At 47.7% G+C, this 25,142-nt stretch overlaps 3 protein-coding genes across 3 annotated transcripts in view; all 3 read right to left on the reverse strand.

Annotated features, from left to right (window-relative positions):
* Window positions 1-21,296, reverse strand: part of LOC119390479 (protein unc-119 homolog B) — a 45,554-nt gene extending 24,258 nt beyond the window's left edge. The window contains exon 1 of the mRNA XM_037658095.2: window positions 20,892-21,296. Within this exon, the coding sequence (XP_037514023.1) occupies window positions 20,892-21,081 (190 nt within the window). The 5' untranslated portion in view covers window positions 21,082-21,296. The remainder of the gene's footprint in view (window positions 1-20,891) is intronic.
* The window catches only part of LOC119390488 (3 beta-hydroxysteroid dehydrogenase type 7), a 442,541-nt gene that overhangs the window by 230,513 nt on the left and 186,886 nt on the right, over window positions 1-25,142 (reverse strand). The window lies entirely within an intron of this gene.
* LOC125758263 (protein krueppel-like) lies at window positions 24,566-24,922 on the reverse strand. Its single transcript, XM_049415286.1, has one exon. The coding sequence runs from the start codon at window positions 24,920-24,922 to the stop codon at window positions 24,566-24,568; it is 357 nt and encodes a 118-aa protein (XP_049271243.1).

The following is a 25,142-nucleotide window of genomic DNA, read 5'->3' on the forward strand; positions in this document are numbered from 1 at the left end:
GATGAAATCTTGAAAAATAAAGGATCTTACTGTAATGTCAAATGCCTTCAAACCAACGTGTTTATGCGACATGTGGCTTTTGAACTGATTAAATAAAGACTGTTTGGTCATTTGGAATATGCGATGAGTACTTCCTTTCAAAACAAACCAATTAATAATAATATCTGGGGTTTAACGTCCCAAAACCACGATATGATTATGAGAGATGCCGTATGGAGGGCTCCAGAAAGTTCGACCACCTGGGGTTCTTTAACGTGCACCTAAATCTAAGTATACGGGCCTCAAACATTTTCACCTCCATTGAAAATGCAGCCGCGGCGGCTGGGATTCGATCCCGCGACCTTCGGGTCAGCAGTCGAGCGCCATAACCACTAGACCACCGCAGCGGGGCGTTCAAAGCAAACCAACACACTCTTTTCATAATTGTAAATTGGCTTTCCTGCTATGCAGTTTGCCCAACTAATGGTGGCTAGTCACCTGCTGCAAACAGCGTGTTCAAGCCAGGGTGTCGGAACGAAACGAAAACCAAAAACGAAAAACGAAAAAAACGATATTTTTGACCGGAACGAAAACGTAACCGAAACTTTATCTATTATTTCGTTCCGGAGTGAAACCGAAACTTTTTCAATCGTTTTTCGGTTCACGAGAAAACTTGGCAATCCGGAACAACTGAGGTCATGCGACGTGAGCAGTTATGCATATCTCAGTGTACAGTATTAGCGCGCACCTCAGACAGAAATTCCAAAGCAAATATATGTTGAAATTGTGCGAAAAACGAAAACAGTGGCAACCAGAGATGTTTATATTAACGCAAGTGCACTTTTGCACGCCTGTCACGCAGGCAAGCTTGGGGAGGGCATTGTCGGCGCTGAAGTTTGTTACAGCGAAAACTGTTATGAGATCACAACAGCCGATTTAGGCGCCATAGTTGTCCGCCGCCGCCGGTGTCCGTAACCGCTATCGCGTGAAATAAGACACAATGAAATGAGAAACAACTTTCTAGGACTGGATGGGATTTTAACCCGCGCCCTCTGCGTGGAAGTCGAGTATTCCACTACAGTGTCATGCTGGTGCTTGTAACTCCTTCGCAAAAATACTCTATACAGGCGTCATGTCGGGCAAGGAATCATGTTAACATATGTAATATAGCGTGGCAGAGGAGCATAATAACAACCTGGCTTCACACAATGCGAATTGCGCAACGAGTCGGTCGTTGAATGCTTCCAACCCGTTACAAAGGGCTCAGCCATAATTCTTCATCGTCATCAACCACAGCACAAAGTGCACATAATGCCTTACAGATGTGTAGCGGGTACCACGATTCTCCGAAGGATTACGAAAAATGGCATAGTGGGTGTGTCGCTACTTAAGAAAAATTACGATGATTTATGGCGTACTGGATACCTTGCATATGTACTTCTATTAGTTGCCCCAAGAGAGTCTGCAACGGGCTCTAGAAAGGCCGCTCTTCGAGCTTTCGCTGTGACTGTGCTGCGTGTTCCGCGCAGGATTGAGCCCGCTAAAAAAATTGTAATTGACTTTTGAGAAAATAAATACTATGACTTTGAAGGGTATACTGGTTTGTCCTAGTTGTTAGGAGTTGGTGGTTGAGTTACTTCCGCTCCTCTGAAGAACGTGGGAAGAACTTGTTTAACCCCTGTCCCACTTTCTTAGGAGGAGGGCAAGTAACTATATCACATGTCGAATGTTTTTTCATGATTATCTTAACTTCAAATTTTTGCATAGAAAAAACCGTTACGAACCGTTACGGAACACTTTTTTTTTCGTTCCGGAACTAAAACGGAACGGAACTTTTTACGGTGGAACGAAACGAAAACCGAAACGAAAAACATTTCGTTCCGACACCCTGGTTCAAGCGCAGTTTGCTTGCGCTATTACGTGGAAAATCTACACTCAGCTCTCTTGACATAAGCACACATAATAGACAAGCCCCAGCACATGCAACTAGGACCGCGTCTCCAATTGAAGCACGACAGGTGACACCATTAGTAGGGCAAATATGCAGCGCAGGGAAGATCACTTGTGGGTTATGAAAAGGGCCTATACCGTTTCTGGTTAGCATTATTTTATTTTATTTATTGAATACTGCGGGTGTGGTCCAAGCAGGGTATGGCCAAACAAAGCAACATTAATACACAAGATTAGCATGTGGATTCAGTTATACAATTCCATTTGGTTACAGCACAATGAAAAAAAAGAATATTTATGTGTTCGTCCTTGCAAGGCAAGGTGTTAATGCATCATGTCTATGGTAGCATGTAGTTCTGGCTAATAGCTGCAATATCTATAGAGATGGGTCTAGGAAAAAATTTAGCGTAAAAGAGTTTAACCCATTAAGTGCCGATTGAATTACGAAAAACTGTTCGAAAATTGCCAATTGCCGCTTGCTGTAGGCCTTAGAAAACATCTATTTTCGTTATTTATTTTCGGTAAAACAACCCCCTCCATCAGAATTCAGGGGGGGGTGCCCGGGTCCCTAGCCCCCCTCCCTCCCTTCCTACCCTATACCTGGGGCAATTAGTGGGTATTCAAAAAGGAATTTCTACAACTCTAGAAAGTAAGGGTTCCATCTGACTTCCTGTGGACAATATCTACTATTCCTCTATGAACTACAAAATCGATGAGGCTACCATACTTGCGGTAGCGTTCAATGCACAGCACTGCTCCATGTTCGTTTACAACGTGCAGGAAACCCAAGGCGTGCATTTTGCCATTTAGTGTGCAGACTCTCATTCAATGAAAGCGCCAATCATGGAACCGGCGCTGTCATCTATGTTTTCAATAGAAAAACACCATTTGACGAGCTGGGCTCGTCAGAAGCCTCTTGAAACACTGCAGAAGAGACATGACAAGCACAGCTCGTCATAAGCAAAAATGTGACAATTTCTCATGACTCGTCATAAGCAGTTAAGTAAAGAAATCAAGTGCCCCTTAAACTCGAGCCACAGGATGTTGCTCATTTTTATAAGTTCGCTGGGAGAATCGGACCTCGGAAATTTGTTAAATATAAATCTGAGAGAGAAACAAAACGCCGGGAGGTTAAACTTGCAGTTTACTACCTTAACCTACACTGGAGAAACGTGAAGTGAGTAGAAAAGAGACAACACGTCATGCATGTACACCCACACATTGCAGCATTCACAGTGTAATCAGAGCCACGTCACAGGGCTCAGTTGCCTTCAAAAAGTGGCCCACTGTGCAGATGACAGTCAAGGCCATAAGCGTGTGCGCACAGAGGGGACAGAGGGGGGGCACCCCCCCTTTCACCTAAGAGGGGGGCGCAAAGTCAGCTCCCCACATTGACATAATAGGGAGGGGGGTCGGGGGAGAGGGGGCACAATGTCAGCGCCATACAATGACATAAATGGGAGGGGAGGCGCTGCGACAAACCTTTGCACCCCCCCTCCCCTGAAGGGGAACCCTGCACACGCCTATGCTCAAGGCCATGGGTCTAAGTATTTTTTTTTCTTCGCAATTACTAATTGACGTTAATACCAATGTTGCAGGGTGAGTCAGCTTTCCCGTTTTTTTTTTTTTGTTCATTTTTTAAGGAAGCACTTTCGCTTTTAATATGACAAATGGCATGCACACCTAGGCAGGCTTGAAGAACAATATTTAACCAGAGAATGATTTAACTGAAGATATAAGTTTAGGCATATATCTACTAATTTATTAAAAACAATGCGTGTTTGCAAACATGCCAGAGAGCCCCTCTTAAGGAGTAAGTTTCGTTGCACTTTAGAAGGTACTCAGTCCGTTGTGTGTAGTCCAAGGTGTGCTATTCTGTTTAACAGCACTACAAAAATATTCAAATGTCAAAACTTCAAAGTATTAAATGCCAAAGAAAAGAGTCTGCCTAAAGAAAAGTTATAAATAATTATGCCTGACAAACAAAGCAACATATGCTCCTGATTTTTAAACCTGTCAAAGTAGCCCAGTACAAGTGTTTTGGACAGTGCAAGGTAGGGAGTTCTGACAGCTGCATGCGAAGACTACTCCTGAGTAGGATATTCAAATACTCCCGTATATATATATATATATATATATATATATATATATATTTTTTTTTTTTTTTTTAACGAGTGCCGAATTGCGGCCATTAAACCTGCTAAACATAAAGAGCATCTATCTGGCGAAACGGCCATTTAAGTATGCCACAATCCTTAAATGTGTGCTGGCCTCTCGCAGGCGATAGCGATCCCCCCCCCCCCCCCCCCGAATAGAGCCGAGGCTAGCTCTAGTGTGAGTGCTCGGGCCAAGGGGGCATTTACCTCCACTGGTTATCTTCCAATATCACAATAAATTTATCTCCACGGCATCGGCCGCGTCTGCTACGTATGGTGTGCAAGGAAGCTGGCAAGCGTGTCAGGCCGGAAAGGTCAGGCGCATATATGTGTGCCTCCTTCGTATAGACACGCAAACGCGTTCGTCCGTGACGAAGGCTGCACTGCGAGCTATCAATGACACCTCGAAAAGGGTTTTCCAGCGAGCGGCAAAACAAAATTCGCGGGCACTGCGCTGCGCTCCGTCCCTCGGAAAATGTAGGCCGTGACCCAGATGAAGGTGGGACTAAGGATGAAGGAGAGGAGGACTGAGAGAGAGAGAAAGAGAGCGGCTCCTTATCTTCACCGAGCCGTCGCGGCGTAGCACGCAAGGCTGCGGCGAGTCTGCTAGCTGCTGGCCATTGTTTCCGCGCCGCCGAACTGCTTCCCCGCGCTATGAAGTACCGCGCACCGCTGCGAACGCCGAAGCCGACACTTTCTCCAATCGTATAAACGTACGCTCTCGGGAGCGGCTCTCATGTCACAATGGTGCGGAAAGTGAGACTGCACGCTCATGCGATTTCCCAACTGCCGTAAAGACCCGAGCGCTTTTGCGAATATTGAAAAATACGGCACTGCGCGCGGGAGCGCTCGATCGAGGTCGCGAAATGCACGCGGGGCTATACTTTCTCCACCAGTATTGGTGGACGCTGCGGCTTTCGCTACACTGCACAGTTTTGCGGATGATCGCGCGCGCGAGAGAGGGGAGAGCCTTCGGACCAAAATAAAGCTACGACGGTTGCAGGACGCGTGCATTAAGGGTTAATTTATGGCGAGCGCCTTTCGCCGACCGCCGCCAGTCGGCCGGACTTTCTTTTTTTTCGCCTACAGCTGGCTAGACTGCGTGGCTGCGGCCACATATGCAGTGGAGAATGATTCATTGCAAAACATTCCCTCGAACCGGAAGCGGTGGAGTACGAGCTGTGGCGCGTTTTGAAGTTCGCGCTCTGTATGGATAATGATGCGTCAAAGGAGCTAGACTATAAGGACCTGAATTCTGTTGCTTTAATGCTTGTCGAAATTTAGGTCCGCGGCATCATGGGGCAGTCCTGCGCGTGCACCTGAGTATAAGCATGTCGATTGTCAAAGGTAATGTCTAATTAAATTATATGAACCAGCTGATACACTGATATGACCTAGTCCGGGTTATATATGAAACAGACCCCGCCGCATGCCTGCATCGCCAGCCTTATAAAACAAGAATCAGCTGATAGCCATGAACGCGTCAAGGTGCAGATCGATAAGGGACCGGGCTCCGTGTGCCAAGGCGGTATCTGCTATTTACCTTTATAATTGTTTCACCAATCAATTAATTCTTCCGAACTGCGTTGATGGCTGCTGCGTCGATCGCTTTAGCCAATATAGGCGTAGCTTATACTCGTGTAACGAAATGCCTCTTTAGATTTGGTGGGCGTCGCTTCTGTACGCAATCACGCGATGGAACAGCAAACGATACCTACCGCGCAAATAATCGTCACAACAAAATTTGTACGTGGTTTATTTAGAGCGCATAACAATTTCTTTATAGTCGGTGTGTTAACGCATCCACGTACCTGTTTTGCAAGTCCTGCTGAGCAGTGTACTACAAGTACAAGTTTGCTTCTATCGCACATATTCGCGCCCATAAATTAAGAATTTTATTTGTCGTAGAGATCTCGAGTTGCTCAGGCCCTGATAAAAGCAGCGATATGGTTGGCAAAGATGTATGATATCTATGTGCGTTTTGCTATTGAATCCTTAATTTCTGTAACAAATTATGAAGTGCTCTGTACGCACTTCTTTTACAACGAAGGCTCCCTGATCGCCGTTGTAATCCCCTTTGTGCTGTGGCAAATATGCGCGAACACCGACAAAAATGCACTGCCGAGGCAGCGACGTCAGCCTTTGTACTCTCTTGACAGGGTCCAGAAAGGAGGTGCTTCCCTTCTCCGCTAAAAAGGTCTGTACCACCAACGGAATTCTATATTGAAATGTTTGTAAAAGGCGCGGATAGATCTATTTAGTCACATACAGAACTTTATTTGGTTAACAGAAAACTGTACAGGCCGGATACAAAAGCAATAGGACAGCGGAAGAAGTAATCATAGAACCTGGACGTTTTGCTAGTGAACGTATGTAACACAGGCACGTAGCCAGGATTTTTTTTCGGGGTGGGGGGGGGGGGGCCCAAGGCCTTATTGTTCGAAAGAAAGTCTTTCCATGGCAAAAACAAAAGAAAAGTTGCCTGGCAATATAGAAGGCTGGAAAAATTTCGGGGGGGGGGGGGCGGGCCCCCCGGCCCCCCCCCTTGCCTACGTGCCTGATGTAACATACTGTATGAATGCAAGCAAACGTTTACGATAAATCGACCTCTACATCGCGTCGATTGACGTCACAGCACGCTGCATCGAGCCGTCATTATAACAACTGACAAGCGTACGAGCAACACATATATATGTAATGCGCATCACAGTTCACTGCACAATAGTCACATACGCGTATAGCCGGCTTATATCCCATCAGGTTCATTTGCACGTTTATCTGGCGCACGCCTATTAATGCATCCGGTCGTCGTTGCCTATGGTGACACCTTGACGAGTTGCCTTTGAAACCTTCGGAAAAACAATTAGCTTCTGTGTATCACTGATACTGACACGCTGTGCAGTCAACCGGGTGTTAAAACGTTTGTTCGTCGCTACGCAAACAATAATCATTACTGAATCGTACTACGCAAGGCCATGAGATGTATGTACAATGAGCCATATAATAATAACAGTATTAGAGGTGACAAAGGTACCGTGTACTGTATACCAGTGCAACGGACGCTGTACCTGTGGACCCAGGCTTGCTGACTACTGACAATTCACAAGCGTCAAATCAAGATATATTTTTTATGTATAGTATAATTTTAGGGCCGCGCACAGCTTTATTTCATAATGCATATTATAGGTCTGTTAACACAAGTCATTCATCATGATCAAGCAGCCTGACCACTACAGGAGGCCTTTCTCGCATCAAAATTCTTTATTAATCACTCGCATTCCCGCTACTGTACTGTTATTTATAGGCGTTCCTGGCAGGTAGGTGATATGAATGACGATTGCTGTTACGTAATAATTTACGTAACGAAGTGCGTAAAATGCATTACAGCACCCAAATGCCTATTGCGCACAGACGACGCGCGCCTCAACACTTGCTTGTGACGTAAGTAATCCTCGCCGAACGTCACGAAAGCTGACTACAACAAAGGAGCTATTTCTGGCGATCTGTAAACATGTTATTGTTACGTCACTGGCGCGCGGGCATGTGGGCGGAATAATAATAATAATAATAATAATAATAATAATAATAATAATAATAATAATAATAATAATAATAATAATAATAATAATAATAATAATAATAATAAAAACTGCGATTTCTCGTCGTGCCTTCGTTCGGTTCGTGGCAGCAGTGACCTGGCTATGGAATACTTTCGCTGCATCCATAGAATCACACATGCCAGCAACAGAAGTTTAGAAGGCAACAGTATGGAGAGCTCGCACTGACGACATCGTGGCCGCCATCTTAGGGTACGAGACGTCGAAAAGCTTGAATACGTGACAGCAGGCACGTCTTGCGTCGAGCGAGAAATGTATGACAGTGATAATCTGCTGAATCACTGCTGCCAACAAGGGCAAAGCGATGTACGCCCCTGTCGATATTGCGTGCTGACGACAATGTGGTTTATCTTGGGCGCTATGACGCGCTGTGACAAGCTGCTTCCATGACGTCTTCTATTTATGTTCAGCGATCTGCACGGTGCCATATGGCCTGGCGAAAGTCATATGACACCTGGTCATATGACACATATAGCCTACAAAATCCCGCGATATCTCGATAGTGTCACCTTTTACAACCCATTTACGCTGATGTCACGAAGTGTCATAGTGTAAAGTCAAATGCTCACGTATGTTTAACAAAACCAGGGTACCTTCTAAGCGTCGTCGCCTTCAATAACCAGGCGAACGAAGTACTTTGTTATATAGAAACAGTGTACCTTTGTTCCCACTCAAGAAGAGACCAATCACGCTACAAAAATGCCAGTCTTATAACGAGCTCATGCAGCCAATGCGCAAAGACGAAAAAAAAAAAAAAACGAACTCGTTGCGGTACACGCTACAGACGATTTTACGTAATATGGGCGCCGACACCTTGGGCTGTTAAACGAATGTTTTATCATTTTTGTATCTCGTGACGTGAACTGATAACCAAGGCCAGGAAACGTTGAATGCACCAACGCAACCACTTTCACGTGTATACGCGTTCACCGTAGCACTGTTCCGTTTATTTGTTCGAGATGCAAAACGGCAAGATTAACAGCTCAACATGGCGGCACCGAAACCCAACCGTAAAAATAGTCTATATACCCCGAATTTAACGCTTAGCCGCACATGACGTCAGGGGTTTTTACAGCTTCGAATTAGCGAAGGTTCCACAACTATAGGGCAAAAAAAAAAAAAAAAATCACTTGTGTTCGTCTACCTTGATATTCTGTATGAGTATGACGACCTTAGCCCATGACGCCGACTGTAACGATTTCAAGTCTATGACTGCTTGCCCAAGAATGTACTCGCCTAAACCGGCTACAAAATAATATTTCATAGTGTTCTCGAAGTCGGGAAACGTGCAATACACGAAATGCGCAGCGCAATCAAGAGGCGCCATTTTGAACGCCGGCGCCATCTTGGTGAGGTCAGGCCACGTGGGTCAGGCGTAGTAGGCGATGCATGGACGACTGACGCGGACAAACGGAGCCCATGTGTTTACGTACATCGCGAATACGGTAGAGAAAAGCACTTGCCGCCTTTTTAAATATATTTTTACCGATTATGATTTCTCCGGTGTCCTTTAGGGTAAGCGTACATCGAGTGACAGCAAAGGAACAAGGAGATGTGTTTCTTTTATCTACGTTCGAGTCGAATTGGAGAGGCCTATAGTTTAAGAAATGCTGTAGGGCGAGATTAAACACTTAGCGCTTAGTGACGCGAACGCAACATTTCTCGTTAGATTTAGTAAGTATGCACTCTAGCACGTGGAGCTAATTGCAAACAAAATGCGTTGGTGCGCACGTGAATTAAACGTGTGCATTCTTACCCAACCACATGACACCATCGCCGTGACGTCATCTCTCTATTTTCGCATACAGCGCGCTTCTGTCTCTATCAGCGAAAATAAGGACATTTGAGATTTTTATTTACAGCCAAGGACACCACAATTAACAATCGCCAATATGATTCATGAACACATTTTATGGCGCGCTGATTAACCTTTTGCTTAATGAATTACTCCCGTGAAAGTAAACTTTCATAACGGAAATGTTGGCTTTTGTTATCACTGGCAGGTAGCAGATATACGTTTATCGGGAAGCGTCACGTCAATGGAGCTGGCACATTATGCTTGCAGCGACCCGCACTGTAATTCTATATTATTGCACTCTTCGGAAAAACTGGTTTTCATCGAAAAGTCCCATCCTGTGCACTTTCAAGCAGTAGCCTACACCACTCTGGTATATGGCATACGCTCAAGATTTCCTCTGGGCGTCTATATGAGCTTTAAAGGGGTCATGAACCACTTTTCCCAAGTAATGATTTAATGGCCTCAGTATCGGAGTGTACTGCCTCCCGAATCGATTGCCGCAAAAATTTCTCGAATCCGTCAAGAATCAGCGGAGTTACGGGGGTTTGGCGCACGCTCCCAGCGCTTTCTCTCTTTTCTCGTGCCGGCGAGCGCACTGGAAGCCAGACAGGGAGGGATGGCATGGGGGAAAGAAGTTACGCCAGCGCGCGTCATGAAACGCGATCGCTCTCCCGCTGTGATTCGCTTGCGCGAGTGCGGCTACCGTGTACTGAGGAGTGCGGCGCCGGCAAGTGGCGGCACCCCGCGGCAAGAAGCGCATCTGATCCGAACGCCGCTCTCGATTTACGTCGGCTATCGGCCAATAAGCATGCTATGTCTCTTGCGACGTACAGCGGACAGACGCCCCGCCCACCGACGAGAGTGAGAACCGGCCTCTGTTTGAAAAGAGGGTGCCTGGGGAAACGGCAACTTCGCGCTCCGCTTGTGGCCATTACGCGGCGCGCACGACTGTAATATTTGGCAGAGCAGTTCATAGCCGTGTCAGCTTTCCGCAGGATGTGTTTTTTCAATCAGCCCAAGGGGTGCTTCATGACCCCTTTAACGCAGGGCGTAGTCAAGGATTCCACCGATTTCCTCTGATCCGTTTGTGCCGTGTTGTGTATAGCAAAAGAAAGAAAGAAAGAAAGAAAGAAAGAAAGAAAGAAACGCAACCCAGCAGAGCGCTTGTGCAGACACGTTACGCAGAAGAAAAAAAAGAGTGGAACGCGCCAGCGTAATCGAGCCCTGTTCGAACCGCCTCATTCGCTCGTCATGCTTCGCTTCTCGGTGATTTCATTTTGATCGAACTCCTTAACCGTGCCGCGAGCAAAGGAGCGCCTGCGCACGCGACACTGGCCGTTGTAAACTCACCTATAGGGTACCAATGCAAGTACCGTTGCCACTACGCCACAATTCATCATTCTGCGGATCGGCGAAGTAGTCACTACGCGTCCGTATACGCAGGCGATGCGCGCACATACGCAGCTGCACACTTTGTTGATGATGTGGCTCATTAATCATGGCTGAGCGCTTTGTAATCGGTGGGTCTTTAAACCACCCACTCGTTGCGCAACTCGCATGCCATGCTTTGACGCCTGGGGGCGATTCTGCGCTTCTGCCACGCAATACTACATCTGTTAACGAGGCTCCTCGACCTATACATGACGCCAGTGTTTTTGCCGAAGCAGCTGCAAGCACTGGCGTGGCTGTGTGGTAGCACACCCTATACTGCCACGCGAAATGCCTGGGTTCGACTGTGGCCCGAACCCCTAACTTTCATTCTTTGCATCCATCGGGCTCACGACAACACTGCCGACACCGGAATTTCTGGGAAACGGCCTCTTTAACGCTCTCGCGTTAAAACAACGCTGCAACAAGTGAGATGCGCCGCTCTTAACGAAAGCACGTGAGAGTCTAGCTATGTGCGCTGAAGATAGCGCTAAAAAAACAGAGAGCAGCTGCAGCAACTGTGCGTGCCACGAAACGCACGATTCTTGGTAAAACGTGCGCGGTGGGGGGCGGAGATCGTCATCGCGCTCGTGGTGTTATTCTTTGAGGCATCCGTCATTACAATAACTGCGCTCGCCAGTATCCGTGTTTACAACGTTTATGCCAACGAAAACAGTGCACATAGTTGTTAGCAACTCCTACGAAATCACCGCAGAAAATGGGAGCTCCCCGCGGTCTACCATATTTAGAATTTTTTTAAGTGCGTAAGAATTTTTATGCCTGTACACCTTTTCAAGGGCGCTATACCCAGGGAGCCTTCGTTGAAAAGGTGTATATGCCAAACGGGGAAAATTACCCGCGCGTCCATTAAGGAGCACAACGAAATAAACGTTCTTGGTGGTGTTGACTTTCGTGACGTAATTTACCATGTCGCAAATTACGTCACGCGACGCGCAGGTTGCTTCATATGTGTGGCGTTCAGCGGGTTACGTAAAATAACTTTTGGATTCTAGTTTATTGTCATTATTGTTATTATCATTATTCATTATTTTCCGCGAACCCGTGAACAACGTGTCAACGTATCACTAAATCGAAACAAAACGTGGAAATCGGTACGCCGAAATGAGAGAGAGAAATGAGAAAATCTAAATGCAGCCTTGAACGCCACATCAGACTCAACTAAAGACGCACTCCGGATATCTTTCGAGCCCCTGTGTAGGGAACCCAAGCTCAAGTTTGCGGCGCGACGACAGCGCCGCGCCAGCCGCGCTGCGGCTCTGTCGGAAAGCTCTGAACCTTCGCCACGGCCGGGCTAAGCGCGCGTGCGGTCTAGCCCGGCCGTGCCTTCGCGCGGCCGACTCAGCCCCTTTCACGGTAGCGGTAGCGCACGTGCGCACGCGTTCTTCTCTCGGTGCGGGTAACTGGGAGGTCGTCAGCTGCAGGGGCGTAGCCAAGGGGGGGGGGGGGGGGTGGTTGGGGGGGTTCAAACCGCGCCCCCCCCCCGAAATTTTTCAGTTTTGCTTGCGTATGTATGCACGCACACATACAAACGCACGCACGAACATACATAAAGTATGGTTGAACCCCCCCCCCCCCCCCGAAAGAAACTTCTGGCTACGCCCCTGGTCAGCTGGGTAAGTTGAACCGAGAGGCTTGCTGTGCGAAGCTGCGCATTTCCACGATGGCAGAAGCGACCCCGCGGAAGCGCAAGCGTGGTCCGAAGTATTGCGGTTTAGTGGCCAGCCACAACAGTGCAGACAAGGCACACGATTCACGTGTTAAACAGTATCGGTTCCCGGGCGTGTCGCACGATAAATAAAGGCGGCAAGCGTGGATAGCTGACAGCGCTGTCTCGCCTTCTATTTTGGCTGTCTGAGTTCATCGCTTTCGTTCGTTCCGACTACCTGAATCGGTAAGTAACGGGGCGCATGCACGCAGCGACTACAGTAATGATTACTCGCTGTCTTCTCGCATTGTTAAAGTCCAGTTACGGTTGTAGGCGAAGCAGCTTTGTGTTTTGATTCCCCGTGCTCGTGAGACCTACCCGTCGTTGTTGAACGTTCACATTCGCGTTATACCGTTAGCGTTGCGCGGTTGGTTGAATTCAACTGAACTCCGCACATTGTCAGAAGTTCGGCGACTGCATTTCACGCGTCGGGAAGGCTGCTTTATCACGCCGGAACGGACGTCTGTGCATTTTCAGCAAGCTTTGACATCGTTCTTCAGGTTTGCTTTGTTTTCGTCACTTTATTGGGGTGATATATACTTAGGCCGCTAAATATAACTGGCACTTAATACATGCTTTGCAATTGCAACCTTGAAGTAACCTTCTGTCACCTTCTGACTTTGTGCGATTTTGTAGCCGCGTTCACGCAACAGGTTTTATACGCCTGTCAAGTCGATATCATAAAAGAGACTGCAAGCATGACGCGAGAGCCGAAAAAAATCGCAGCATATCCACGGAGTGAATGATGATGAGTGGGCGAAGCTGCGGAGGTTCATCGGTAAACCGTGAATCTTCCGTGAATTCTGCCCAGTACATCATCACCGACGTGAGATCGGGCGCGTTTATACTAAAGGTTCCATGAGTTATGACGACTTGCAGCTCACTTTAATTTTACATGTGCGCTGTGAATTTTCATTGTTTAGAAAACCATTGCTTTAGAAAACATCTGGCGTCTTTCGTTAAGCAGCTGGCGTCTTTTCGTTTTGCTTTAGAAACATCTGGCGTTCTTTCGTTTTGCTTTTACAAAACATCTGGCGTCTTTCGTTGGTTTATTTCATCAATAAACGGCGTTTTGAACAAAATTTTTATTGTTTAATCACGCACAGGAGAAATCTCACCAGGCACTACCTTGGAGGTAAACAATGGCTGCTAATGGGAATGAGAGACAGAAGAAGTCTGCTTTTAGCTAACACTTACACTTCTACTTCTACTAACGTTTCCTACTGGAACATGCCAATGGCTGCTAATGGGGAATGAGAGACAGAAGAATTCGGCTTTTAGTTAACGCGCACGCTGCGAATTTTTTATTGTTCAACAACGCACAGGAAAAATCTCCCACCGGCACCACCTTGGAGGTCAAAGCGTAAGACTGGTTACGCACTACGACTACTATGACTACGACTACGAGGGACGAACGGGTGCCGCCTTAAGGAGCTTCGCCCCTAAAAACGAGGCGAGCAGTTCATCTTGTTTCACAGTGGTTGAAGCTCAGCTAGCTGCCTCGCGTCTTAATCGGCGGGTGATTCTCCAGCGGCACGGAGGACTTGACTCTAACCTTCTCAGGAAGCAGTGCCATGGCCGTATAATCTTTTTTTCGCACGCCGCAAACGTTTGTTCACGAAAGTACAAGGCTGCTACTGTAAGCATGCCATATCAAAACAACAATCATGTGATTCGTAGTCCACGCCGCAGAACATCGATAGCGTGTACGGCTTCATTTCGGAGTGCATGTGGACCATTATTCATCTTTAACATGACAGAATGAGACTTACCTCGAGGTATACGTCCTACACGGTGTAATCGCGACTTGGGAAATGCATTTCGCTTTGAGTCGGGCGTGGTTGTCGTCGATCGTCTGCTCTTTCACCGTTAAGTGATTGACGAGCCTTTCTCATTTTATCAAGTTCGCTTTTCGGAAGTGCCAGTCAAGCTTGAAAATCCTTTTGAAGCCGCACTGCAAGCGGTACATTGCGAGGCGCCGAAAGTGCACCGCGAGAGCTCTGCACGTGCACAGAAGCGAGCAGCAACGCGGTGGAGAGAAGGGAAAACGCGCGCTGCGAACACCCCAGTTTCTGTTTTTCTGCCAGAGATGGCGCTGCCTGTCAAGAGCAGCAGCGCCGCTAAGCGTTGCTTGGGAAGCCTATACCTCACCTCATTTAACGTGCACCAAAACTACGTGAATCGGCATTCTTGCATTGCGTCCTACCCTTACAAAAATGGATTTAGACAGTCTATAGACTGTCTACATACATTTTTGTGAGGGCATTGCGGATGCTGCGGCCGGGATTCGAACCCGCGACGTACAAAGCCGGACAAACTATAGGACAAAAAAATAGTATAGCAAGGAAAGCCGAGTTAGTTGATATGAATGCATTGTGGAGTAGCGAGAAAAAAACACAGGGACAACCGCAAAATACACAAGTGACAGCAAAACCAAAATACACAGCTGACAGTGATATACATCCTACTGTAAAACAGCTGTTCTCGAAGTCATACTGATCGCGGAAATCCGTCTGACAACGGCTATTACTAAAAAAGCAGTACATTATAATTTAATATATACGAAAATAGACGCAAGTATTGGGACAGCTTTTCACCCGGAGGAAAAAAAAAAACATATATACGAACACCGCGACTATACGTCGCTCAAGGACCGGAAAATCACTCCGTGAAATATCTCCCCCCTCTCCTCCTCCATAAGTCCTCGGCTAAATATAACCGGCGCCTTTTGGCCCAACAGAAACCGCACGGAAATAGCCGAAAAGTACCGTAGGCAACGTTTCCTTTGCGCTTTCGTGCAGTTAACGCTTTTATAGAGGGGAGGCACATTATTCATTGATACACCGGACATATCAGCGATCGCGGAAACATTGGCAAGAATGATGATGAGAATGATCAAGCCGAAAGACGCGGAATGTTGTAAGAGCGCAACTATACAATAAACATTTCTTTTTTTTGCCCCTATTTAGGCTTATCTCTATACATAGACCCGCAACGATCATCATCAATCTTGCGCTCAGGTCCTCAACGCGCGCGCCTAGCTTTCGTCATTTGAATGCGCAACGTTGTGAAAAGGAAACATACGCAAATATGCAAGATTAGATTAATTGTCTCTGCACAAGATTATCCCCAAACAGTGCGAACTTTCCCCGTGACAGTATATCAGCCGCTTCCATGACGCAAAACCCGTGGTATACAGTCATATCGAACATGTCCTTGAACATTGTGAAAACATCAAAGACAGACATCACGGATCTGAACTGAGACACTTTATACTATAGTATACTTTAATCACACACTCGTCGGCTTTCGAGAAAATGTCCACTCACGATTATATCTGCGCCGCAGTACCGTCGCAGAAGACAAAAAAAAAAGTACCCGTGAAGCCCATTTCGAATACCCAGCTGACGTGTAGAACACCATCGAAGTAATGCATATTTGACCAAAACATATACAATAGCTAGCCCCCGTCCATCTCTACCACATAGATACCGTAGACTTCAGCACCAATTACTGCAGAAAAAGAAGGCGTGTCCGTTTATTCGAGGCATGTCGAGTGTATACCCACCAACGCCGTGACGTACGCAACGATGACATAGCCTAAAAATTTACGCACATGGCCGTTTCCGCCTTCCAGTTTTGCTCGACAGCTAGGCCAATAAGTGTGCACTGGAAGCGCAAATCTACGAAGGGTGATTGTCCGGGAGCACCGCGCCCCACAGGATATGCAACGTTAACATGCGAACTCGCTGCACGCTTTTATATGCCTCCATACTTGTCTGCACGCAAAGAAAAGCTGTTGTTACGACAAGACAAAAGAGAGGATAGTTACTTCGCCCACACACAGATGCCTCGGGCATCTGCCAGTGGTATTCGATTATCTTTAGATAATTAAGAACGTACTTGCAAGATTACGGCGCCTATGAAGAGGAGTCCGTATATATTTCGGAAAACCATTCGCTCTAAATTTGTGAAACCCACTGCATAGAATTGAAACGTGCACTATAGCAGAGCTATCCCAAGGCCTCTGGCTAAGCGCAGATCAATCGTTAACCCTTCTGCGTTACAAATGCGATTAAAGACACTAAATAAAACCAATAAATCACCTCAGGCTGATAAAGCATTCTTGCAAAACCCTATTTGCGTTAATTTCGTGGTAACAGGCCGACTAAACTATATACGAGTGCCAAAGTTCCGCGTCTTGAATTTCCTCAAGCCGAAGCCAAAGTTTTAAGGCGTCACCCGCCCTAAAGGCCATGTCTGGACCGTCCAGAGGTGGACGTTTCGGCCACCGTCACCGGTAGCGTCGGGGTCGAGGGACGCCGGCGTACGAAACGCCGGGAAAACGCCGGCAAAAACGCTCTATATGGTTCGGGATTTACGTTTTGCGCCTTACTAACAAATTTTTTTTTTCCCAGGCAACAACTCACGCTGGCCTCTTCAGTATTGAAGAAGATGGGGGCGTGCGAATATTCGAAAAATTTCAAATAAATCCTATAGCGTTCTATTCGATTCGGTGCTCGAGTCGAAAAGTGCGCATATTCGAAATACCGAATATCTTTCGAATATTTTTAGAATAATCGGCACCGACGGGAAGAACCCTGTATACAGAACAAAACGTTGGAACAGTGAAGGATCATCTTCGTGGTTTTAAGTATATTTAATTACTAAGACACATGCAACTCAAACATTTAAGAGACTATATACTGTGCATCAGATGAAAGCGTTCTTGCTTGCTTACAAGTAAGTCCAGTGTCGCCGAAGCAAGTGTCTAATGCACCACTATCATGAAATTCACGATTGTTGATTCATGAAACATTGCCTCATTTTTATGCCTCGGTTCTATTTAAAAGGTGATGGGGAATTATGACCTTGAATAGTGAAGTAACTACCATAGTTCAACCTGCAGTTACTAAATATCTCGAAGGCTCTAAAGCCGCCGCTGTATTCGAGCTTTTTCCGCGGTTTACATAACTGCGGCATTTTTTTTGTCCGTTAAAACCAACAGCAATGTTCCTTTATTAAAGCTACTGAATATTTCTTTTCAAATAAATTGCTCTGGAAATCTAGGGCTGTATTCGAAGGCTATTCGAATGACATTCGATTCTTGTTCTTACTCGATTCGGTGTCATCGCTGTTCGATTCGATTCTAAAATTCACTATTCGCACACCCTATAGCAGAAGGGGGTTGCCTCCTCACGGAGTTTTATCGTTTCTCTTCAGTGGATCTGTAACAGGTTCAGGAAATGATCAAAGAAAAAAGGGAAAGGAACACTTGTGACCGGCGATAGTCTCGGACAGTTACCAAGTCCGATAAAGTCCGTCCCCGTCGCCGATTTAATATAGATATCTTCACTTTGGCTGCAGCCCCTCGGATACCTCTACATTGTGCACGTGCAGGCATCCACAGAAATGGAGATGCGGAGCTGATAGCCGCACGTACCTGCCGCGGACATTAGCATACGGGCCATACTAAGACGTCAGAGCAGCGGTAACGACGGCACATGCGCTGTCGGTAACGCTATTCTGAAACCAGGAAGGCGCTGTTAAATAAAAAGTGGTGGAATGACGATGTCCCGAAAGTGAAGCCAGTCCTGCTGCCACGCCAGGGGCGTAGCCAAGGGGGGGGGGGGGGAGGTTGAACCCCCCCCCCCGAAATTTTTCAGTTTTGCTTGCGTATATATACACGCACACATACAAACGCACGCACGAACATACATAAAGTATGGTTGAACCCCCCCCCCCCCCCCGAAAAAAATTTCTGGCTACGCGATCTTGCATAGTGCACTAAGTGCACTAGAATACATACGTATCAACAGGAAACGCCCACTTCTCACAATCTGCGCGTTCCAAGATGGCTTACTCGCCATACTATACGAGCGTGCTTGTTGACCAATATTAGGATGAAACGTGACCGCGGTACTGGTAAATTTCTGTGGAAGACGATCCAAACAATATATTCGAAACAGTGAGCTTTTATTTTTAAAGTAAGCTTATACTATAGAACGTTCGTAGTATAGTGGCAGTAGTAATCATTTATTTGGAGAAGGCATATGTAATAATTAAACAAAAATCATTGAAGTAAAATGGATCACTTCTGATCCCAGTGTAAAATGTCAAGTGCGCACGGCCGATACATGAACAGCATGTAGTCAGCAGTGGTGATGTAAGAAAGGGAGTGAAGAACAAAACAGTACAGGAGAGTAAAGCAGTCCACTAACAGAAGCAGCAGAGAAGCACAAGCGCGTGCTGTGAGCGCGCCCCATGATGACGCGGCCCTTTGTTTCTCTCTTTCTTTGAAGACTAGAGGTAGGATATGGCTTCACCATGCACTCCCGGTAGGGAGCTTAACAAAACGTGACGCTGGGCTTGTTGATTAACTCTAGCAATTAGAACGAATAATCGCCAACTTTTCACGGAACAAGAAAAAAAAAAAGAAAGCGCTTGCCCCTTGTCTTCTAGTCCCGTCAAAAAATCGTACTTTTCCATACTTTATTTGCAGGAATTAACCTGCAGTCAGTCCGTGCTGTGGACTGTAATACCGCTTAAGCCTCACGCAGCGTTCAGGACTACTTGAAAGCGATACGCAACGCACGTACCGCGTCGAACGCTGCCAAGAAACGGCACGTGCGCGACAGCGCATCGCGCGCTGTAGAACCGCGAAAACGACGTGCTCGGTTTATTAGCGCCCGACAACAGTGCATCATCAGACGGCGCATATCAGCCTGCATCCGTTTCCTCGTGCTGGCGCCGTATTAGTCAGCACTCATTGCGAGCTCCGCAACCTGTGCGTAATAGGGAGCACCGTCCGCTGACGTTCGCCAGGTCTTGCTGTTGTTGCGTTATACGGGCACGCGTACAATACAAAGGAACGACTTCCGTGTGGCAACCCAAACACGGCTCTATCTGTTTTCCGCTGCGGTGGGTGCAGTTGAAAAAAAAAAGAAAACGCACGGCTGGCGAACTCCTTTGACGGAAACGACCGCGCTGACGTCGCGTCGTCACACGCCCCTCATATCCTATTCTTCCCGCGCCCTGCAACGTCCCGCGGTGAAAACTGTCGTGGATGCAAGCGCCGCGCGAGAAGAGCTCATGCTCGGTGCATCACCTCATTGCGAAACTCGACTGGCCGCGCGCAGTGCTGACGAAACCACAACAACGGTGGGTCGACGAGCGCATCCACACACAATGACGGTGCCTGCGCGGGCTATTGCACAGCCGATGACGAAATAAATACGGATGAAGAGAACGACCTCTTTTAAAGGACATAATCGGTGGACGGGCGCGCAGAGATAATTGTAGTACGTGCACACGCCTGACGTCCGGACCTGTCGCATGGATCTCCTACGACGCAATCTCTTCTATGACGGAAGTACTCAACGCATTCGCACGAAGTCTAGCAAGAGACGCGAGCGTAGTGCATACGTGACCTCAGAAGCTCAGAATACTTACAACACCTCACGACACAAAACATGCGCGCAGCTCAACCATGCGAACCCTTCGCGGTTTCGTATTCACCCTTACCGAAGGCTTCACAGCAGCGCTCTCGCGCGTGCGCGCGAAGGCCTTCACGGCGGGAACGTCATTCTGCATCGCAGCATCAGTTTCGGATGTCAGCTCTGTCCGCCTTTTGGCACTCGTCCCCGAGTTAAGCGTTTCATTACGACAGCCGCCCGAATCAATTTACGACGTGCGCGGGCGACTCGCAGCAATTAGCGAAAACCCGGGCCGCTGAAGCGTCGCGGCCATATGTTCGCCTAGAGCGACCCCAACAAACGTAGCGCAGCCCAAATCAAGACCGCACGCGAAAAGAACACGCGTAGACGCGCCGGCCGCGGGATGTATAGATCGCCGCGAGTGGAATACATGAAACGCCCGACCGCAACACCCGACAGTTCTGCGAAGGACGGCGCATGGAGGGAGACCGGCGACCTTCGCTAGCGCGATCCACGAATAAAGAGGAAAAGAAAGGCCCCGATTCCAGATCAATAATACCGATAAAACGCGCGCGCCGGCAGCACCAGCACGAAACAACACGCGCCACTGCTATTAGCAGACGAGCACACGTCACACGGCACGGTAGCGCCGAAAAAAACAGCTGATGGGAGAGCGACGTCAGGTAGTCAGCAGGGCGCTAGCACCGTTTTGTACATAACGGTACATTGCGAGAAAGCGGCGCGCCGCCGTTCGCACCTTCGCGAACGCCGTCCTCCGTGCGTTGTATTGCGAGCGCTTACCTTCGGTGATCTTCTGTAGTCTGAGAACGTCCTCGGGAGAGATGGAGTCCTTCTTGGCGAGTTCCTCCTCGGTGATGGGCTCCAAGTCGGCAGGGTGGTCCTTCCGAGACTTGGCCTGGCGAAGAAAGCCTCCGCCGCGCTTCTTGGAGCTCGGCGGATTGGGCACGTTCGAATTCTTCACCGCGCTCATCGCGTCTCCTACCACTCAAAAAGAAATAATACTGAAAACGCGAGCTCTGCCGCAGCGGCTCCGCGGCTGATGGTTGGCGTGCTACTACTACTACGCGCTCCGCTCTCGGCCCAGCCTCATCCTAGGTGAGAACGAGGAAAAATAAATCACCGGCCGCCCGCGACCTCGCCGAGGAAAAAACTAAGAACACGCTCACTCTGTCATGGCGACAGCGCGCGCTGTGCTTCAGAGAAACGTATAAACAAAGAAAAACGAAACTCTCGTCAATGGTGATGATGATGTCGAATGCGGAATAGAAAGCGACGCTAGCGATCTCTCGTGGAGTTTTTTCGCGCATGAGAAACGAAACCGAAACTTGGGTGGCTTAGCGAAACTGACCGCTGTACACCAGCTTCGTGCAGACTGAATGACAAAAGCCAAGCGAACGCTCTTCAGATTTTCTCAAATCTAAGAGCGTTGGGCCAAACTAACGAGCGGATTGCCTACAAGCAATTTTATCAATTTCTCCTGACTGAAGGCTCTGCCTACGTACGTTGGAACGATGCTCCAAGCTGGAAAGTCGATCGCTGTTCCCGCCGAGAGTTCCTAGATTTTTCTCGTGGGAAAAATCTAGGAACATTCCAGCCAACTTATTCTGCGGGCAATGCATGTTTGTGTCGAACTCTTGGTCATCTTCAGGCACTGTCCATCACGCTCAGTGCCGACTGCAAAATCGGCCACCTTTACTGAGCGGCATGTCGACACAACCACTCAACCACTTACTGGTTCTTTTATATACACGTGCGGATGGACGAGTTTTTCCTAAGGAGGATTTAAAAAAGATCACTGGCCCATCCACTTCGTGAACACGGTCGGACAGCGAACCTTGCAACGCTGCGTCTTCGGCACGGCGATGCCGTTCCCGTTTACGAACAAGTGCGCGCCAACGTTAGCTCCCCGGCGGTGCCTACTACTTCTACAGTCGAACCCGCATATAACGAATTATGTGTATATCGAAGAATTGTAAAATTACTTTTAGATATATCTGATATATAAACTATGTCATATATCAAACTGCCTAGATATTTAAACTTTTTTGTTATCCCCTTCAGGTTCGATATATCCGGGTTCGACTTTACTACTATGGCACATATTAGGCAAAGACAGCTTTGCTGTAAAGAATTACTGAAGTGTAAATTATATATATATACAGTGAAAGCCAGGCCTCCACAGTCTTACCAGGGGCACTATATAACAGCATGCAGCAAAGAAAAAGCAGCGTTTTTCTCACAAACCCTATGAGTTTAACATGAGCAATTTTTCCGGGCAGATGCTGCTTAGTCTCTTTGTGTTACTGATTTCCTTAAGCCTTGAAGTCCTGGCAAATCTGATTGACCACGACACCATACTCACCTCAATGTGTTACGTTCACCTGGAACAACAAGCTCTTATTTCATAGTGCACTTTGCATTTACATTACCAGAGCAAAACCACTCAATCTCTGAGCAAGCACTGCCTGAGAAGCCTATATGTTTGAGGTAAAGTAGGGGCAAGCCCTGGCTTCATGTTCGCCAGTGAGGCATTACAAGAGCTTCCACTCCAGATTTTTTGTTTTTAGTAATCTTTGGCTCCATGCACGTGCCATCAGTGCGTGTATCCTGTCGATTACTTTTGCAGATATTACTTTGCTGAGTGCAAAACTCCAGACTGAAAAAAATATTGCTAGCTTTCACCAGCACATCTGAAACGCTGTAATGTCTTAATTCTGAGGTAAGGAATACCCGCTCTTTCTTTTTGTGCGTAGTACCAAGCGCAAGTCCCAAAATTGATTCACATTTCTCTGCATTAAATCAAGGCGCAAATCATCCCAAGACAAGGGTTTTATTCCGCCATCAAAAGTACGGATCGTCACCGTCAGCTTCGGGCAATCCAAGGCATGATCCAAGGGGTGTTACGACCAGGGTTCGTGTTATCCCACCGCTTTCATCAGACTGGTTCACTCGGGCCCGGCGGGTCACGTCAATGGTAGCTGGCCCCCGCCGGTGTGCCCGTTAGCCCATCTTCTGCAGAGAGGAAGGCGCGTCCGTACTAGAGAGAACAGAGGTTTATTTACAGATGCATGAAGAGATATCAAGAGAGAGAGATTGACACCAAGTGTCCGGCTTATAAAGCCCAAAGTCAGACAACCTTGAGGCACTCAAAACCGGTGTCCGTAGCTTCCGCCAATCCGGCGACTTGCCATCTCGGTGTCCGGCCTCCCGAAAGGAGGTAATGAGTCACACAATACCAACAACAATACACACAAGCCACACCCCAACGACCACAGGGTGAGGATGAGAGTCCGAAAGGGCAGAAGGGAAAGAAGTGTCGCTGACCTCCAGAAAGGGAGACGACGGCTTCCCCGAACCAGCGCACTCCTTTATGTCTGTGCTCGCGAAAGCAGGAATGCAGCGGTTTGGTGAGAAACCCGAGGTAGACGCTTTCCCGTGCCAACTGCACCCGCCAGCAAGAGTCGTCCGATGCTTTCCCTTTTGTTCCAGTCAGAACCTGACTGCAGCTGCACTGCACACATGCCTGCCCTCGCGGGCATAAGTTCCCAAAACATGCCGCGTTCAGTGTCTTCTTCCAAGAACCAGCCTAAGGGGAAACATTAAGTGACAAGCGTGACTGACATCAGCGCCCATCATGGCGCCGGCCACGTCGCGTCCAAATGCCGATCGTAACAGGGGCCCACGATGCCGCAGGTACTCCCTGCCTGTTCCAACGTGGGAGCGGCCCGCAGGGGCGTCGGGGTAAAACCCGGCTCTCCTTCCTCGGTGTACAATAAAGTTATCTATCTATCTCTGCATTAAAAACTGTGCAGCTTCACGTGCGAGCTTGATGAGCTTGCATTAGATAGGTTTGGCAGTCATACATTCATGGCAGCGCCAGCAACTTCACGGTGCTTGAAATGCTCCAACGCTACTTGCGTGAGTGATCTCACCGGCTCAGTATTTGTATAAGAGCAGCCAGGCTTACATTCCTGTACAGTATTAACAGGAACACTACAGTGCCGCCGGGTTTGTGGGAGCACTTCATGGCACAAAGATCAACTATACAAACACCAAGTGTAGCCTCATTGATCATCCGCACAGTAGTATACAAATGTCGAAGGCGGAGCTCATGCTGAGGAGGAAAACCACGACTTGGGAGGAGAGCAACCTTTATAATCATCCGTAGATACGCGTTGATACAAGGTGCTTCACTTGAACAGAATTGCAGATGCTTTACTCTGATTACTTGCATAATCAAAAAACAAATCACAGCAGGTTCATTCACACTTCTTGCAATATAAAATCTAGTTCTATCACATGACGACGATTTTCTGTAAAAGTCCACTAAGCAGACCGATGTAGCCAACACTGACGAAGGGCACCAGGTCCGCCGTTTCTTAAGCTCCATATTCAACCAGCACGCACTGAAATAGTTCATATATTTTGGGGTTACTCTGGTGCAGTATTCGGGATTAACCGTGTTCCAGCGTGACATTTAACCCACAACTGTGCGACAGGCAGTGCAGTTTGAACGACCTCTTGTTCGGGAATTGCCCTTCGCAGTCGGGGCACTTGAACTTGCGGGGCGTTTTCACTCCGATGTGCCGCTTCTGGTGCACCCTCAGGTGGGTACGCTGCACAAAGCGTCGGCTGCACACGTTGCACACAAACGGCCGCTCGCCCGTGTGGGTGCGTTGGTGCAGCTTCACAGTGTACCGACGCACGGAGGTGTACGGGCAGTAAGGGCACGCGTACAGCGTGCGGCCATCGCTCGTTATCTCGCTGATGTAGGGCTCTGCAAGAGACACAGTTGGGTCTGCGTTCACCATTTCTGAAAGTATAAAACCAAGGACGCCGTGAACAGAAACGAAGACTCAACGAGGCATCTTCTGCACGTCTTTCTTTCACATGCTCTATCTCCTTTTTTCGCACATTTTAAATGCTGCATGATCTGCAGATGAGTTGTGTAAAATAGTAAGCCGGAACCGTCTAACAACACACATGCCACTTTGAAGCTGCTCCATCCAATATGGCATCACAAACTATAAC

This window comes from Rhipicephalus sanguineus, chromosome 4 (genome assembly GCF_013339695.2).
Source record: "Rhipicephalus sanguineus isolate Rsan-2018 chromosome 4, BIME_Rsan_1.4, whole genome shotgun sequence".
NCBI classification, from domain to species: Eukaryota; Metazoa; Arthropoda; class Arachnida; order Ixodida; family Ixodidae; genus Rhipicephalus; species Rhipicephalus sanguineus.

Bases quoted from the DNA above. Each gene is read 5' to 3' on its own strand.
- LOC125758263 (XM_049415286.1), bottom strand. From the start codon at position 24,922: ATGGTGAACGCAGACCCAACTGTGTCTCTTGCAGAGCCCTACATCAGC.